This window comes from Vidua macroura, chromosome 7 (genome assembly GCF_024509145.1).
Source record: "Vidua macroura isolate BioBank_ID:100142 chromosome 7, ASM2450914v1, whole genome shotgun sequence".
In the NCBI taxonomy this organism is placed as follows: Eukaryota; Metazoa; Chordata; class Aves; order Passeriformes; family Viduidae; genus Vidua; species Vidua macroura.
In genome coordinates, this window is record NC_071577.1 from 31,508,042 (window position 1) to 31,522,280 (window position 14,239).

At 40.3% G+C, this 14,239-nt stretch overlaps 1 protein-coding gene across 2 annotated transcripts in view; it reads right to left on the reverse strand.

Annotated features, from left to right (window-relative positions):
• Positions 1-835: 835 nt before the first annotated feature.
• The window catches only part of OSBPL11 (oxysterol binding protein like 11), a 37,603-nt gene continuing 24,199 nt past the window's right edge, over positions 836-14,239 (reverse strand). For both annotated transcript variants that reach the window (XM_053982897.1, XM_053982898.1), the window contains exons 7-13: positions 13,831-13,976; positions 11,727-11,867; positions 9,207-9,705; positions 7,667-7,853; positions 4,914-5,096; positions 4,169-4,322; positions 836-2,801 (exon numbers count right to left, since the gene is read on the reverse strand). In XM_053982897.1, coding sequence (XP_053838872.1) covers positions 2,724-2,801; positions 4,169-4,322; positions 4,914-5,096; positions 7,667-7,853; positions 9,207-9,705; positions 11,727-11,867; positions 13,831-13,976 — 1,388 coding nt within the window. In that variant the 3' untranslated portion in view covers positions 836-2,723. The remainder of the gene's footprint in view (positions 2,802-4,168; positions 4,323-4,913; positions 5,097-7,666; positions 7,854-9,206; positions 9,706-11,726; positions 11,868-13,830; positions 13,977-14,239) is intronic.

A 14,239-nucleotide genomic window follows, 5' to 3' on the forward strand; every position in this document is an offset into this window, starting at 1 on the left:
AAAAATACATCCATTACTCTGCAGGGTGCTTGCCATTCTCAGAAGAATCACAATAACAATTTAAGCTGGATATTCAGTGGCTAGATTTTTTCTTTTTAAATGGTTTTCAACTATGTCCTTTGTTTCTAGAAGTAGAAATTTGCATCATAACTAAATCCATATCAGGAATCATTCCAGTTCTCATGATCACTTGAGTAAAGGAAGGCTTTACCTTCTTTTTTTTCTAGAAACATCCTCATGTTAAAAGAAATCACTTCAAGTAATTTACCAAAGTCTTTCTTCACCATTAGGCCTACTTTTACTCAACAAAACTAGTAACAGCTTTCTTAGTGTGAAACCACAAGTATACCAGATGAGGGAGGAAGATAAATAACTTGACTAGTATTATTATATAAGGAACACAAATGGGTTTATGGCCAACATGGGCGCTTTTCAGTCTCATTTACAGCCATCACCTTGACAAATCCCAAATCAAAATTTTAAGCTGGGTTTAGAGACTGAGTTGTAAGTCTGTATTTTAGTTAGCTTAAGTTTGATCCCTGGAGTGTGCTCAGCTGGAAGAGGTTTGGTTTTGCTCTGATCACTGCAATATTAAACGCTGGGCCTTGCACCACAGCCCTTGTTGTTTGTTTAAAGGAAAAGTGCCATGTAACTTGGATAAAATGAAACATATACAGTGCTAATCTGTTTCTCTACCAGCCCCATTTTGGTGCAGATACTGATGGACCGTGGAAGAATTTCACACATTGCCACCACGATTCCCACCCCAAATCCTGGAATTGGCCAAGGAGCCAAATGTGCCGCAGACCCAGAAACGAGGAGGAACTAATCCCACTGTCTTAATTTTTATTTTTATTCCTGGTTAAGCATGAAAATGCCCAATGGATATCCAAAACTATCACAACAGAATTGTATAGAATATCACAAACAGGACAAGTAGGGCCTAAAACATTCTACTGCTGGAGAATAGTTACCACTCAAGCACATAGTGCCAAAATATCCCACTTTTGGGACCAAGGAAAGCCCAGACAGATCTCCAGCATAAAAGAAAGCAACCACCTACTCTTTCCTGGTCACCTGATCTCTAGGAAAGCAGACAGAACAAATGAATCATTTTGTAGCTTTATTATCCCCCCATACTTCTCACAAACGGACTATGACTTGCATTGAGATCTCAGTGCATTTCACAGCAAAAAAAAAAAATGTACAAGAGGATCAAAACAGTTGTGCATAAACCCAACTCTTTTTTTTTTTTTTTTTTTTTTGCATGATTTTCAGTTTGTGTTGAAAGTTAACATGGTTATTTAAACCTTCTGATGCATTCTTACAATTGCATCTTCTCTATGGAAAACATCTTACCAGATCACACAGTTGTGAGTTTTTATGATGCTGGATCAAGTGCAGCCATTGCCATGGCTGGGAAGTGGCAGATAATGTTATATACACTGATTGGAAGACTACATCAGAAGAAAAAACAGATTAAGGCACCACTGTTGGAAAAATTAAGGTAGCTTGTAGTTACAACAATAACGAAAGCCATAGTAAGTACTATTCTTAATTGCCAGCAATTCTTAGACTTCAATAAAATAGTTATAAAAAGGAGAAAAAAAAAAAAAAAGGATGTTTGTACCTGAATACAGTTTCCTGATATCTGATTGCATTTCAAATCAATACTCAGTCCTCAGCATAATCAGATGTTTGTTTGGGTTTTTTTTATGGTAAGATGAAAAACCAGGACCTACAGTCCATGAATTCAAGGTCACATTTCACTGCTTTGTTCTGAACAACACCACAGGAGAAAAAACAAAACAACCCAAAGGACAGTTTGTAACACTGATACTTCATCTCTGAAACTATTAGATGGGCAGAAAAATTTAAATACAAAACTGTATGTTTTCTGTTCATTTTGAAAGCCTTAGTCCTCAGGAAGAGAAGTTGGAGGAGAAAAAACAGGCCAGATCTCATTATATTATAACTTGAGAAAAACCAGTCACTCAAAGAGATTTAATAAAATTAGAGTTGAAAAGTGTTCAAATTACTTTTCCAATTCAAGTCAACTATTTCAAGTATATTAAAATGTTTCAGAGGAAAAATTTCTCCATGGTTACACTTCTAATTGCTTTTATAAATCCATAAAAAAGAAAAGTAGTCTCTACGTACATCCCATATTCCTCCAATGCATGCACGCGTTCTCTCCGAAGAAAAGGTCGTCATGATCCAGTTGTTTCTTAATACTGATTTCAGGCACATCTTTCAAACACCCTTCCAGTTTTTGCCAAGAAGGTTAATTACTGGGCATAAAAGCAGCAATTTTCTGTCGCTGTTGTCTACATGTGTACTGAGGAGGTTTCAGTGATTAAAGAGTTTGACACAGATTCCAAAAGAGTTCCTATGTCACTCTAAAATCCAACAGGCTCCTTCTTCTCTCAGGCAGCTTTTGCAATCAGATCTACTTGGAAGAATCTTACACAATGCAGATAAAATCTCTTGGATCATACAAAAAAACAAGTTGGTTGAATGTACCTGGCAGGTTTGTCTCTACAACTTGGATTTTTACCTTTTTTTTTAAATAGCTTTAAAGTGCCCTAGTATAGTTATTTCTTTATGCTCATTTAAACTTGCACAATTACATAAAAAGGGGACACTCAGTGTGATTACTGTGTGCTGAGAAAGAGAGGAAAAGGAGAGGAAAACCAGAAAACTCATCTTAAAGCAGCTTTTTTCTAGTTACTGTCTGTTTGTTGAGTTTGTGCGGCAGAGACTGTTTTCCAGAGGGGTTTGTGGTAAACCCAGCCATCTCCCTGCAATTTAAAGAGAAAGTATGGTTATCATAAAGACACTGCCTTGGGAGAACTGCCTTCACACAACTATGAGACTGATGGCTGTGAACAGCAGAGGGACAGAGCTGGTGTCTAACTCCTGCAGACTGAGGCACAGAGATGAGCACTGCAGGCTGCTGACACTGCCTCAGAACACGTGCAGGCTCCTCCCAGCCCCTGCGCTCTCTGGGAGCAGACTGCACCTGTAATTAACCCTGCCAAAAAGCCACTCTTCTCAACTGTGTGATCCAAATTCCTTTCAGAAGCCAAATAAGCAGCCAGCAGAGAGGCAGCTACTCAGGATTATCAGCTCTACCTCAGCCCAGCTGCTTACCTGGAAATACAGTGCTCAGGATCACATTTAAATGTCTTCTGAGTACATTTGTATCCTGGACTAGCAACAGAATTTCATCTTTTGCAATTCTAACAATACTAACAATGCCACTATCTAACTTTGAGCTAATCATACTAACACAGCTTTAGAGAACAAAAACCTTCATGGGAGTAGTCCTGAACATGACAAAACAAACCTGGAATACATCCAAGAGAAAGAAACCTTTTAGCCTATGTTCTAAACACTTACTACATCACAGCTATGGGAAGAAGAGGGGGAATTACATTACTGCAGTGTAACAGATAAAGCTTTCACTGTAAGGAGAATCTAAACTACTACAGCCTTAATTTTACTCAAGAACTCTCTTGTTGCCAAGGGCTCAGCAAAGGTCTCTACACAAGCAAGGTCTCATCACACGGATGACAAGAAAAGCCTATTTCAAAGTTATCATACCAGCATTCCCCATTCCTCCTGGGCAGGCTGCACTTCCCCTTGTTAGAAGTCTTACTATATTATTACTACTACTATTACTGAACAAATAAGCTCTATCCAAAATGTAATGTAGAAGAACAAAAAAAGTGTTAAGTTGAGAATGAACTCACATTCCTTCTTGCTAACAATAATATGCTGGGTACATAAACACACAACCTCAGCAAAATTAGGACTACTGATTATTTTCTTTGGGTATTTACTGTTAGAGTCTGCTTACATGTGTATATGCAAAACTATTTTCCATGTGCCATTGAGGAAGTGCTTGGTAAAAGAAACAGGACCAAAAAAAACTGGAAAACATTTTGATGCAAAATCCAACCATTTACAAAGTGGAAAATGAAGTCACACCTTTACAGGCTTAGGAATTCTTATGTCACCTTACTCCTATGGATCCCACAAAGCTAAACTGTAAGATCTAAGGTCAAATACTCTATTCTGAAACAACACAAAGCTATGTGTCCCTGCTTGCATAACAGCTCTGCTTCTACCCTCATCAATAGCAGGTAACTGCTTGGAAACTTACATCTTTAAGGAAGTATTTGGTACACCAAGGTGTTTCTGTTTCAGCACGAAGTCTCTCTTCATTCCTCTGCCGTTCTTCCAGGGCTCGCTTGTGCTCTGTGGCCTTATCGATGTCTCCATCCCGCAGAGACTCTGTCACATGCTGCCACAGCCTCCTACAAAATAAACTGGTAACCTGACTGCTCCAAAGGCTTCCCAGCCAGCCACCTCAAAATGCAGGATCACTGTGGAACAGGAGCACTCTCTCCACTTACACATGACAAACCAGCCCAGGTCAGAGCATTGCAGTGCTCATGGCCAAGTCTTAGACCTACATCAGCAACTGGGAGCAGGTAGGAAGGGCTCTGAGGTTCTGGCAGTGCCAATCTAATGTCTGTTTGCAAACCCTTTAAAGCTGCTATTGGAAGTGTTATTCAACAAGCAGCTTCTTGTGAGGATGTCAGGAGCTGCTCTGCTGTGTAGCTGATGGGTAAAACCAAAACTAATAGGGAGATTCTATTCTCTGGTAAGCACTTTGTGAACTCAAAAAACTCCCTCTGTTCATAAATAGGAGGCAAAATAAACAACCATGTACCTGCACTAGGGTTTTTGCACTTTTTCTCTTGATTTTTATTAACATTAACATTATTTAACATTAAAAAATTAGGATCACTGCTGGTAAGCACTATCCACAAATCTACATTTGCATGTTTTTCTAAGGTTGTTTAGAACAAAAAGGGTCAGACAAGAACAAACACATACTGTACCTAGATTCAAAGGGGCCTTGCTTCTCCAGGGGCCAGACTCGTTTTCTTGTCACAGAGAGCTTTGTCAAGTCCACATATTTGGTCTCCCCGTTGCTGTAGGTGAACTCAAGCACACTGTTCCACTCCCCCTGCACTCTGCACACCACCGTGTTTGTCATGTTCTGCTTCACTTCACCTGTGACTCTAGGAAAGAAATTTATTTTTAAAAAGCCATGGCTGAAGAAACCTCAGGACTATTCCTTGCATAATCATTCAATCCTGAATGAGTTTGCAAACTTGTCACACTGCCTTGAAAAATGTTGGCTAGTTGAATTGCATTTGTGTGGAAAAGCTCAAAGAGCAAAGTGACTTTCACTCACTGCTCTAGTTCTCTTCATGTTACCCAGGAAACTCCGTTTTTGGCTTCAGCTTGTTTCAAGCCTCTTGAGGAAATTGAAAATGAAAAAGAAACTAACACAGGCTGATTCACATAGAGCAAGCAATTCATTATTTCCACTTGAAGTATCACATCAGATACATAGTTCAGACTTAAAAAAATAAAACTAAACTTTCTCGCAAGAATATATCTCACTACCTGCTGGCACTTCATCTCACATCTTTACATTTCAACTTTCTTATGTAGGTGGTCTCATTTTCATGTTGCTCACATAAGCAGCAGACACACAAGGGCAGAAGCAAGGTAGGAAACTAGGAATCAAGAGAACTGCTTTTGTTCCCTATCTCTTCCACAGAAACCTCTGCCAATAACAAGTTAAGGAAAGTGTCTTTCTAACATGCAGTGTTTCATTCAAAGTGTTGCATAATGCTCAAGTATCACCGTAATTACACACATTGATGCATATTTTTCTTCTCATCTTCAAGACCTGTACAAAGACCTCTCAACATCCACTTCATTCTCACCCAGCTTTTGAGCACTGCTTGGCAAGCAAATTGCCAGTCTCAAACAGAACTTTCCTCCTACAAAAAATAAAAGGGTCTGTGCACTATGCAAACCAGACTTGAGACATTCTCACTTGTAAGGCGCTGCAGGATTCACAAAAGATACTATCTCTAGCTCCAAAACTGCAGTTACCTGTACATGACCTCCCCAAAACTCATGCCTTTCCAGCCCTCCTGCATTTCATCAGTGTCACACAAAGCACAGGCTGCACCTGCTTGCACACTTCCATTGTGTGCAGCTGAGGACAGCTAACTTGCACACCACCAACTGGTTCTGATGTCCTTTGAACAACTGCACCCCAGAGAGTGGAAAGCAGCACTTCTGTGCTCCCACCTTGCATGGTGCCACACTCAGAGCAAATGGAAGCACAGAACACAAGTGCAACTTCCCTTCTTCCACACACATTTCCCACTGTGCCTGCACCTACCTGTCCTCCCCAGTTGTAGCATCAAAATAGAGAAATTTATCTCTCAAGCAATGAAATGAGCATCAGAGGTCGGACCTCCCAGCAGAGATACTGGATGCCAGCCAAAGTAGACCTGCAGGGAATCTCCAGGGTAAGGGGGGGAAGGCTCACAGCAGGAGGCAGCTAGTAAGACTTCTGTCATACCATGGTCCAGCAGCTCAAAGCTAAATTAACCTCATGAGAAATATCTTTAAAAACCCAGACTGATAAGTATATGCTGCTCACACAGTTTTCCATTACAAAAATTTAGGATTTGTTAAAAAAAACATGAGCAATAAAAGCACATTTACAGTATTTTTTTCTCTGCAGAAATCAAGAAGCACTAACAATTACTGAAAACAGCAGAAAGAGCAGCTGACAAGCAACCAGCCTTAATTTTGTGCTGCTCCTCATCCTGTGACTTCCACACCTCACCAAAGCTATTGCACATGGTGGGCTCCCTGTCCTCCTCCCAAGAGATCTCTGAAAGCCTGAATCCAGGATGCCAAAGATCAGCCTGGTCACACTCTACAGTTACTTCTTCACAACTTTAACAGATGGGTTTTTCCAAGCATTGTGTGATAACAAGACAATACTGACATCCGGTATTTTACTATCATTCTCAAAATTACTGGCTCTTCTCAGCTGCAAGTAAACAAGGTTATATCCCTCACTACTGAGGTGCAGTATTGAACTGCTCCATTACACTCTCATGACCTGTATTTCTCCAGGTTGCATTGCTCTGACACACAACCACTGCCAGCACTGCAGTATCTGCCTGAACCTGCACTAGTGATAAAAAACTGCTGGCACTTACGTGTAATCTTGGCATGACTGGTACATGTCTAGCTGTCCATTATCATTATCCTCTGTTTCATCCAGCTAAAAAGGTACAGGACCAAGGAGCCAACATCCAGCTGAGGCCTAACAACAACGGTCATTCTCCAAAAAAAATCAATATCATTGCCATAGCAACTCCTGTGTGCTCTGAGTAACCATGACAACACTGCTGCTTCCCATCAAGAGATTCTTTTGGCAAAGTCCAATCATCACCATGTCAAATTTTCAATAGTTACAGTACCTTGAACAGATCTCTCTTTAAAAAGCCTCTACAGCTGTGACTAACTTCAAAGAGACAAATAACAAAACAGTTTCCAAATTAAATCAGTGAAGTAAAACCACATCCTCTAACTTATCTCTTATGACACAAGAGTAGCTCTTGCAAAGTGGAAGATACATTGAGAGCTGTGCAAAAAGCCCCAAATGATGCGTCACCTCAAACAGCACCAAGTGAAACAGAATTACATGTAAGCTTCAATTCTTCAAAAGTGAGATCAGTCTCATTTCAAACAAACAAAATGTTCTCACCGATGCAACTTGCCACCGTAGAAGGGCTTGGTATGAAAGTTAATACTTGCAGAATACCCAGTTTTTGCACAGTTAATGTTGACTTTTCCTCCCAGCTCTACCCAAGGAACAGTTAAAATTGAGCGGGCATATGCACAGGGCAGAGAGAAGGTGTATTCTTCCCCGTGTTCCAAGAGATGTAAGACACCTGTGTGAAGAAATACAAGAATCTGTAAACCAGTACCATTTCAGAAAAGGCCAAACAAGCTGTTGAAACAAATAGTCAATATTACATCTGGCTACTTTTCCTCATAACCCCTCATACAAAAAAAAAAGAAAATTAAAAAATTCACACAAGACTGACATTTATTAGATTCTAGATACAAACATTTTTACTAACATACTACTAACTTGAGTCTCTCTTGGGAAAAGACATTTATCTCAATAATACTGTTCCATAAATTATAATCCCATGCTATGCACACACTTTTCAGTAGTGCATATAAGGGCCGGCCACTCCCTTACTGATGGCTCTGGAGCACAGCAAGACAAGACTTACGCTGACAAAAGGAAATAACAAATTAATTTCCTGAACTGCAGATCCTGAGGAAGGCTAATACTACTGCTTTCCCTTTCTATAATACACCTTACCCAATCTGAAAGCAGGAAGCAGAGACAATTCTCTTTACTGCATCCCTCTGTCAAGATAAAACCAACTCCTTCCTGACAGCAAATTTCGCAATAAACGTCAACAATTTTATTAAATACTAGAATATTTCTTTGGGTTTTAAGATTAGTGGGATTGATTCCTATAAAGAAGCCAAAAGCACAAGATCTCCCTCTTACCCTTACAAGAAAACAGACAACATCTTACTGCTGCCTGCCCCAGCCACACCTCTGAAGCACAGTACCCCTGGGTGCCTGAGACAACATGGGAAATTCAGAAAAAAGTTACGATTTGAGAAACGTCCTACAAGAGATATCAACTTCATAAATTACCTGTACAGCCAAAGATGTGCCTTTCATATGCTTTGGCAGTCCCTTGGTCATTCCTTTGTCCAGAGTGTAGTTTATATGCAAGTGCCTGGAATCCCCAGGTATTGGACAAAATACACAGGGGACACAGAGTGGGAGAGGCTGTCTCATCTTGTTCAGTAAATACTAATAACTAAAGGAAAATTACAATTTGAAGGCAGTTTCCCTTCTCTGTCCCTAAAGGATCCAATTTTTCTAGTTAAAGAAAATCAAAATGTGCATAGGAATATTAAGTGCAATACAGAGAAATGCAACAACACTTCTATTTAATAAATGTCTGATGCAAATTCATAAATATCAGTTTACATCACAGTAACTGACCTTTGGCTTAAAAGTCAATATTTTATTTCCAAATATAATCCTGATTTTTGGCAAAGCATAAACCTTTCTATTTTTTCCTCCCATATGAAAATTTGCTGTATAAAATGACAACTTGTATCTTTTGAAAATAACATCAAGTTTGCTATCAAATTAATAGTATTTTAACAAACTTCTAAAACGAACAAAGGACAGAATTTACACTTACCCTCGCCAACCATTGTCACTCCTATTGACATTCCTAGGAATTTACTTTTTGTCCAGACGTGGGCATTGACACACATGTTCCTCTCTACACACTCAGCATAAAACCCTGAGACAGGGGGATGATGGGACACTTGCTCAGCTACGAATTTCACTGTGTAATAGTCCGGCTCCGCTCGCCCTTCCGGATCTTTAGGCAGAGTTACTTGCTCCGAGGGGGAGTGAGCAGAGGAGTTGGTGCCAGCATCGGTGGCCACGTTGCTCTTGGGCATCCTCCAGGAGCAGTGGAAGGTCTCCCCGATGATGGGGTTGTAGGGCTTCTTGGCAATGGCTCCCTTGCGGCCCTCATGGAAGGAGGTGAGGTAATACTCCACGAAGCGGATCATCCTCTCCTCGGGGTTGCTGCCGTTCGTGATGGCGACGAAGAGATCGGGGTGGGACATGAAGTCCGCGTACATCTCCAGCAACGACCGCTTCTCCAGAATGAAAGTGGGAAGAACCACCTGAAAATAAAAGAAAAGCCATAAGCCAAAAGCCCCTAGTAAGGAAAACAGAGACTGGCGTTTTATAAGAGAAGTCCTTGGGAGGAGGATTCTGTCCTGTTTGGGACACCACACTTTCAGAGTGCATTTTCTTGTTCCTCTTGTAAGATGTGAGCAAAATACAGTGATTGGAAGTTCCAGAAAAGCAATTTACAAGGAAAAAAAGCCCAGCAAGTACAAGTAGGACTAAAGAGATTGAAAGGAACCGAGCATCAGGTAAAAATACCCAAAACCATGAAAGAGCTGTAAAGAGATAATGTGTCCCATACACCTGTGAAATAAAAAACAAGCATGAAGGAACTCAAACTACAGCAAAGAAGGTTCAGAGCAGAAGTTAGGAAAGCTATGGTCTAATGGAGAAGAAAGCTGGGAAGCTATGCCAGCTCTGGAGAGCTTGCAGAATCTCTCTCCACACAGCAACTAGGACAAGCATCCATGAGAAGCAGCATAGGAGGGGTTGATCCTGTGCCTCTGAGCAGAGGTACCTTACACTTTCACAGTTACATTCAACACTATAAAAACCAGCAATCCTGTCCTTCCTGAGCCAAGGGCAATCCCCTAGAGTGAAAGGCTGTGGATTTCATCAGTGTTTTCCTTCTCTATAGTAGGAATAAGCCTCACATAGCTAAACTTGCATAGCTAACATAACTAACTGTTGTAAACAGCAACATAGAGTATCTCAACCATGGGATCAAGACAATCCATTGAAACCAAATTTAAATCCATTTAAATCTCTTTTTCAAAGAGAAAAAGCACAGACATAAGACTTAATAGACATTCAAGTTAAACTGAATGCACTTGTCATGTTGTTGCAACACTAACCTTGAGTATTAAGTGGCTTTTCACTTCAGTACCCTGATATTGAGTTAAGTACAATTCTAACAACTTCATTACCTGTTTTGAAGTCAGGTTTGTCCAATTCAGTGTTTGCCTCCTCTGAAATACACACAATTCTCCCCACACAGCCAAAAGTCACAACTGGGAGACAGGCTCAACAATTTGTTTCAACTAAGAGCAAAAGACACCCTAAATCCAACCTTCAATGTAAGTGACAGAATGACTTAATCAGTTCCTCATTAAGCAGCAGGTGTTTATGTCTGACCCACAGACAGCAGGGCCTGTTAAAACCATATTTTCATTTTCCCTCCCAAGCTGTGAAACGTAAGCTGCAAAATACAAGTGTTTCTAGGGGCTATGTAGCTAGTGCTCAAAAAACATAGGTTTAAAAAAAAAATCCATAATTATGAAAGAGAGTGTTTTCCTCATTCCATGCTACTGTAAAATCCATTTTTTTATTTCAAAGTGTCTAGTGCTTATGGCAAGAAGTCTTTACAAGAAGGAACTGAACACAAGCTGGTAGCAGCCTGATTTTTCCAGATTTGCTGCCCAAGTTGTCTAACAGCACCTGAGTGTTAATTTTTCCAAGCTGCTTGCTTTTGAGATCTGCACTCAAGTGTTAAATCCAATTCCCTCCAGCGTAACTTTGTTCTTGCCTGCTTGTGAGCAAACACAGAAATGAGAAAAGGAAAGAGGCTTAAACAGGCATCTAAAGATAGGTAAGGGAGAACCAAAAGAAAACTTATTTTCAGAAGCAGCATGGACACAGGTGTAGGGTTATACAAGTTGTGTGAAAAAGATAGAAAAGAGATCATGGAAAGAAAGCAGAAAGAAAAATATGAGAAGGCTGAAGAAAACAGCATGAAAAGACTAAGGTTCAAACACTGGAAAGAAGATAGGCCATTACAGGAAAGGCAACAAGAACACAGTAGAAAACACAAGGAGAAGGTAATAGAAAAGACAGAGTCAGCACATTTCACCTAAACCTGCCTCAATCTGGGACATCAGATATTGGGACCTGATGTTGCTATTGGCCACAATTTCATACTAAACTCAATACTGTTCATTACAGGGGTTGAGTTTTAAATGATACTTCACTTTTACAGTCAACTTTTGCAGCCAACCTTCACACTTCAGTTACTTACTCTTGTTAAGTCCATGCCAAGTTTCAGCTGAGACAAAAGATGCAAGATAACACTGCGCTGCTCTTCCACTGCTCCTAGGTCATCTTCTTTATCATCACAGATATCTTCCAGCTCCTCATCTGGATTTATTTCTTCAGGTTCCTAGAATAAGAGCCATAAACTTTGCTCAAAGATGTAACTGGCCAGACAGTATTCAAAAAGGACTTCATATTGTATTTAATTGCCTAATGAAAAAAGGCTAAATAAACCCCTGCAGAGAGCTACACAATGGAATCTACTCTCAAGATAAACAACAGCTGAAGAATTTGAATGGATATGAAGATAACTCAGTGCAGATTCCATCTGGAAGATTCAGGCTCAAATTTCTCACCCTCTCTCATATGGGTCATGGAAAAAAAAAGAAAAAGCTTTAAAGAAATTCCTGTAAGTTTTGTGAGTTCACAGAATGTCAAGCATGTAACATGTACACAGAAAGAGCAAACCAAAAGCTAGCAGCAATTCCAACCACCTCAATATCCCCCTTCACCTCCACACTACTTCAGCCTTTCCAGTGTTGCTGTCACTGCTCCAAAGGCTGCATCAGACTGCAATTCTGAGTTCATGACTACCATCATGCCTGGTATCTACAAGCTGTGCTTCATAAGCATTATGAGGTTGCAGTGAGTGCAAATATGTAACAGTGAAAGAAAAAAAGTAGCTTGGAGTAGTTTCAATGAAATAACAAAACCCCACACATACACAAACTGCAGGTGCCCGTGTCTGTTTAACTAGAGCAGACAGACTAGAAATTACATCTGCACTGTTTTAACAACCACCACAGCACAAGCAGAAAGCCAAACACTTCAGGCAGGAGGGATCCTAGGGCTCTGAGCTGCATCCTCCTGGGACAAACAGCTGGAGGGAGGCAAATGCAGAGGGAATGCCACGGGAAAGCAGCAATATGCCTTTGCCTAAGCAAAGCCTTCGTCCTGGAGCAGCTGCCCTGGGTCAAGGCAGATTTATCAACACTCAAACACCAAAACCAGGGGCCAAGCCCTCACACAGGGCTCAAATCCTGATGACAAGTGCAGTATCACACAGATGACTCCTTTCCAAGAATGCTAAGCTGTTCTGCTCTCAGAAATAAGGCAGTTGAAAATACTTATGGGGAGTGATAACACCTGTCATACCTCAGATACATTAAGTACTTAAATTGTGACTAGCTTAATTACTGAAAGGAAGGAATGAAGTGGTTTAGTTGAAAGCTCCTAGTTTTGTTTCATCCTTTTTTAACTTAATAGTAACTATTCTGACCCATTTAAAAATCTATAAACTATAGCAATTGAAAAAAATCCTTTCCATTTCGATTTTGCTCTAAGACAGCCGAGTGCTATTGCAGAGACATAAAACAGCACATTATCTTTTCACAGTTACACAGTCTCAGCCAAACAACTGTGTGAAACCAACTAGCATAAAGAGGATGTAATTATGATTTTCTAGCTTAGTTAGGAAAACATGTTCTTCTCCATAATCCCTGCTGGTTTTTTACTTCAGTGTTTTGCAATTCAAATCCATTTTGTCAGTTATAATGATACCGACTGTAGCTGAAAATGATACAGACTGTAACTGTATTTCAAATACATTAAGCCACCCTACAGTCAAATGAAGAGAGTTGCTCAGATTAAGAAAAACAGATGCAACAAGACCTAGAAAAGAAAGGAAAATGTAATAGCTGAAGACCAGCAATTTTGCCTTTTGTCTGCTTAGGCAGTTCTTCTTGGGCCTATTTTGAGAGTGTCACGAATTTTATTTAGGCAGTATTCCCTTGTATTTTATCTAAAACAAGTAAATAATGAAGTGCAAAAACCCTGTTTCATTGCCTTGCATTACCACCCCAATTGGCTCCCTCCACTTGACAGCAAGTTACATAAAGCAGCAAAAATTTGTTGAATAAACAAGGTAGAGAGTTTCACTTACTGCAACTGTCCTCACTCCTCCTCCTACACAACTAACTATAAGTATGAGAATAACTGTCATTAAATCACTTCCACATAACATGATTGAAACATTTACAGGTATTCCTCTGAATAATTCCCCACAGAAATGGGATGTCACATTACCTTACCCTTGTTAGCTGGCAGGGCTCTGCTATGGACTGCTCTTCTCTGACAGATGCTGGCTTGTTTATCTCTGCTGGGAAATTCTGAGCTGCTCCATTTTTGAAGTGGTTTGCCAGGGAGATCTTCGGTTCCAACCAACTGATTGTCGTTCCTGAAGCAAAGGAAAGTTTGCGCTGAAGCTTGCTCATCCTCTGCAAGGTCAGTAAGCAGCTGTTTCCAACAAAAGAACTATTTCTTGTGGAATAAGCCAATTCCTCCTGCAGCCAATGCCTCCAGCAGCCACTAAACAAAGGTGGTGCAATGAGACACCACCTTCAGTGATCATTAGCACAAACACTGGGATTGGCGAGCTGTAATACATGCAACTTGGACTGGAGAAACTAGTTGGTGTCATGAAAGGTGTAATCAGATACT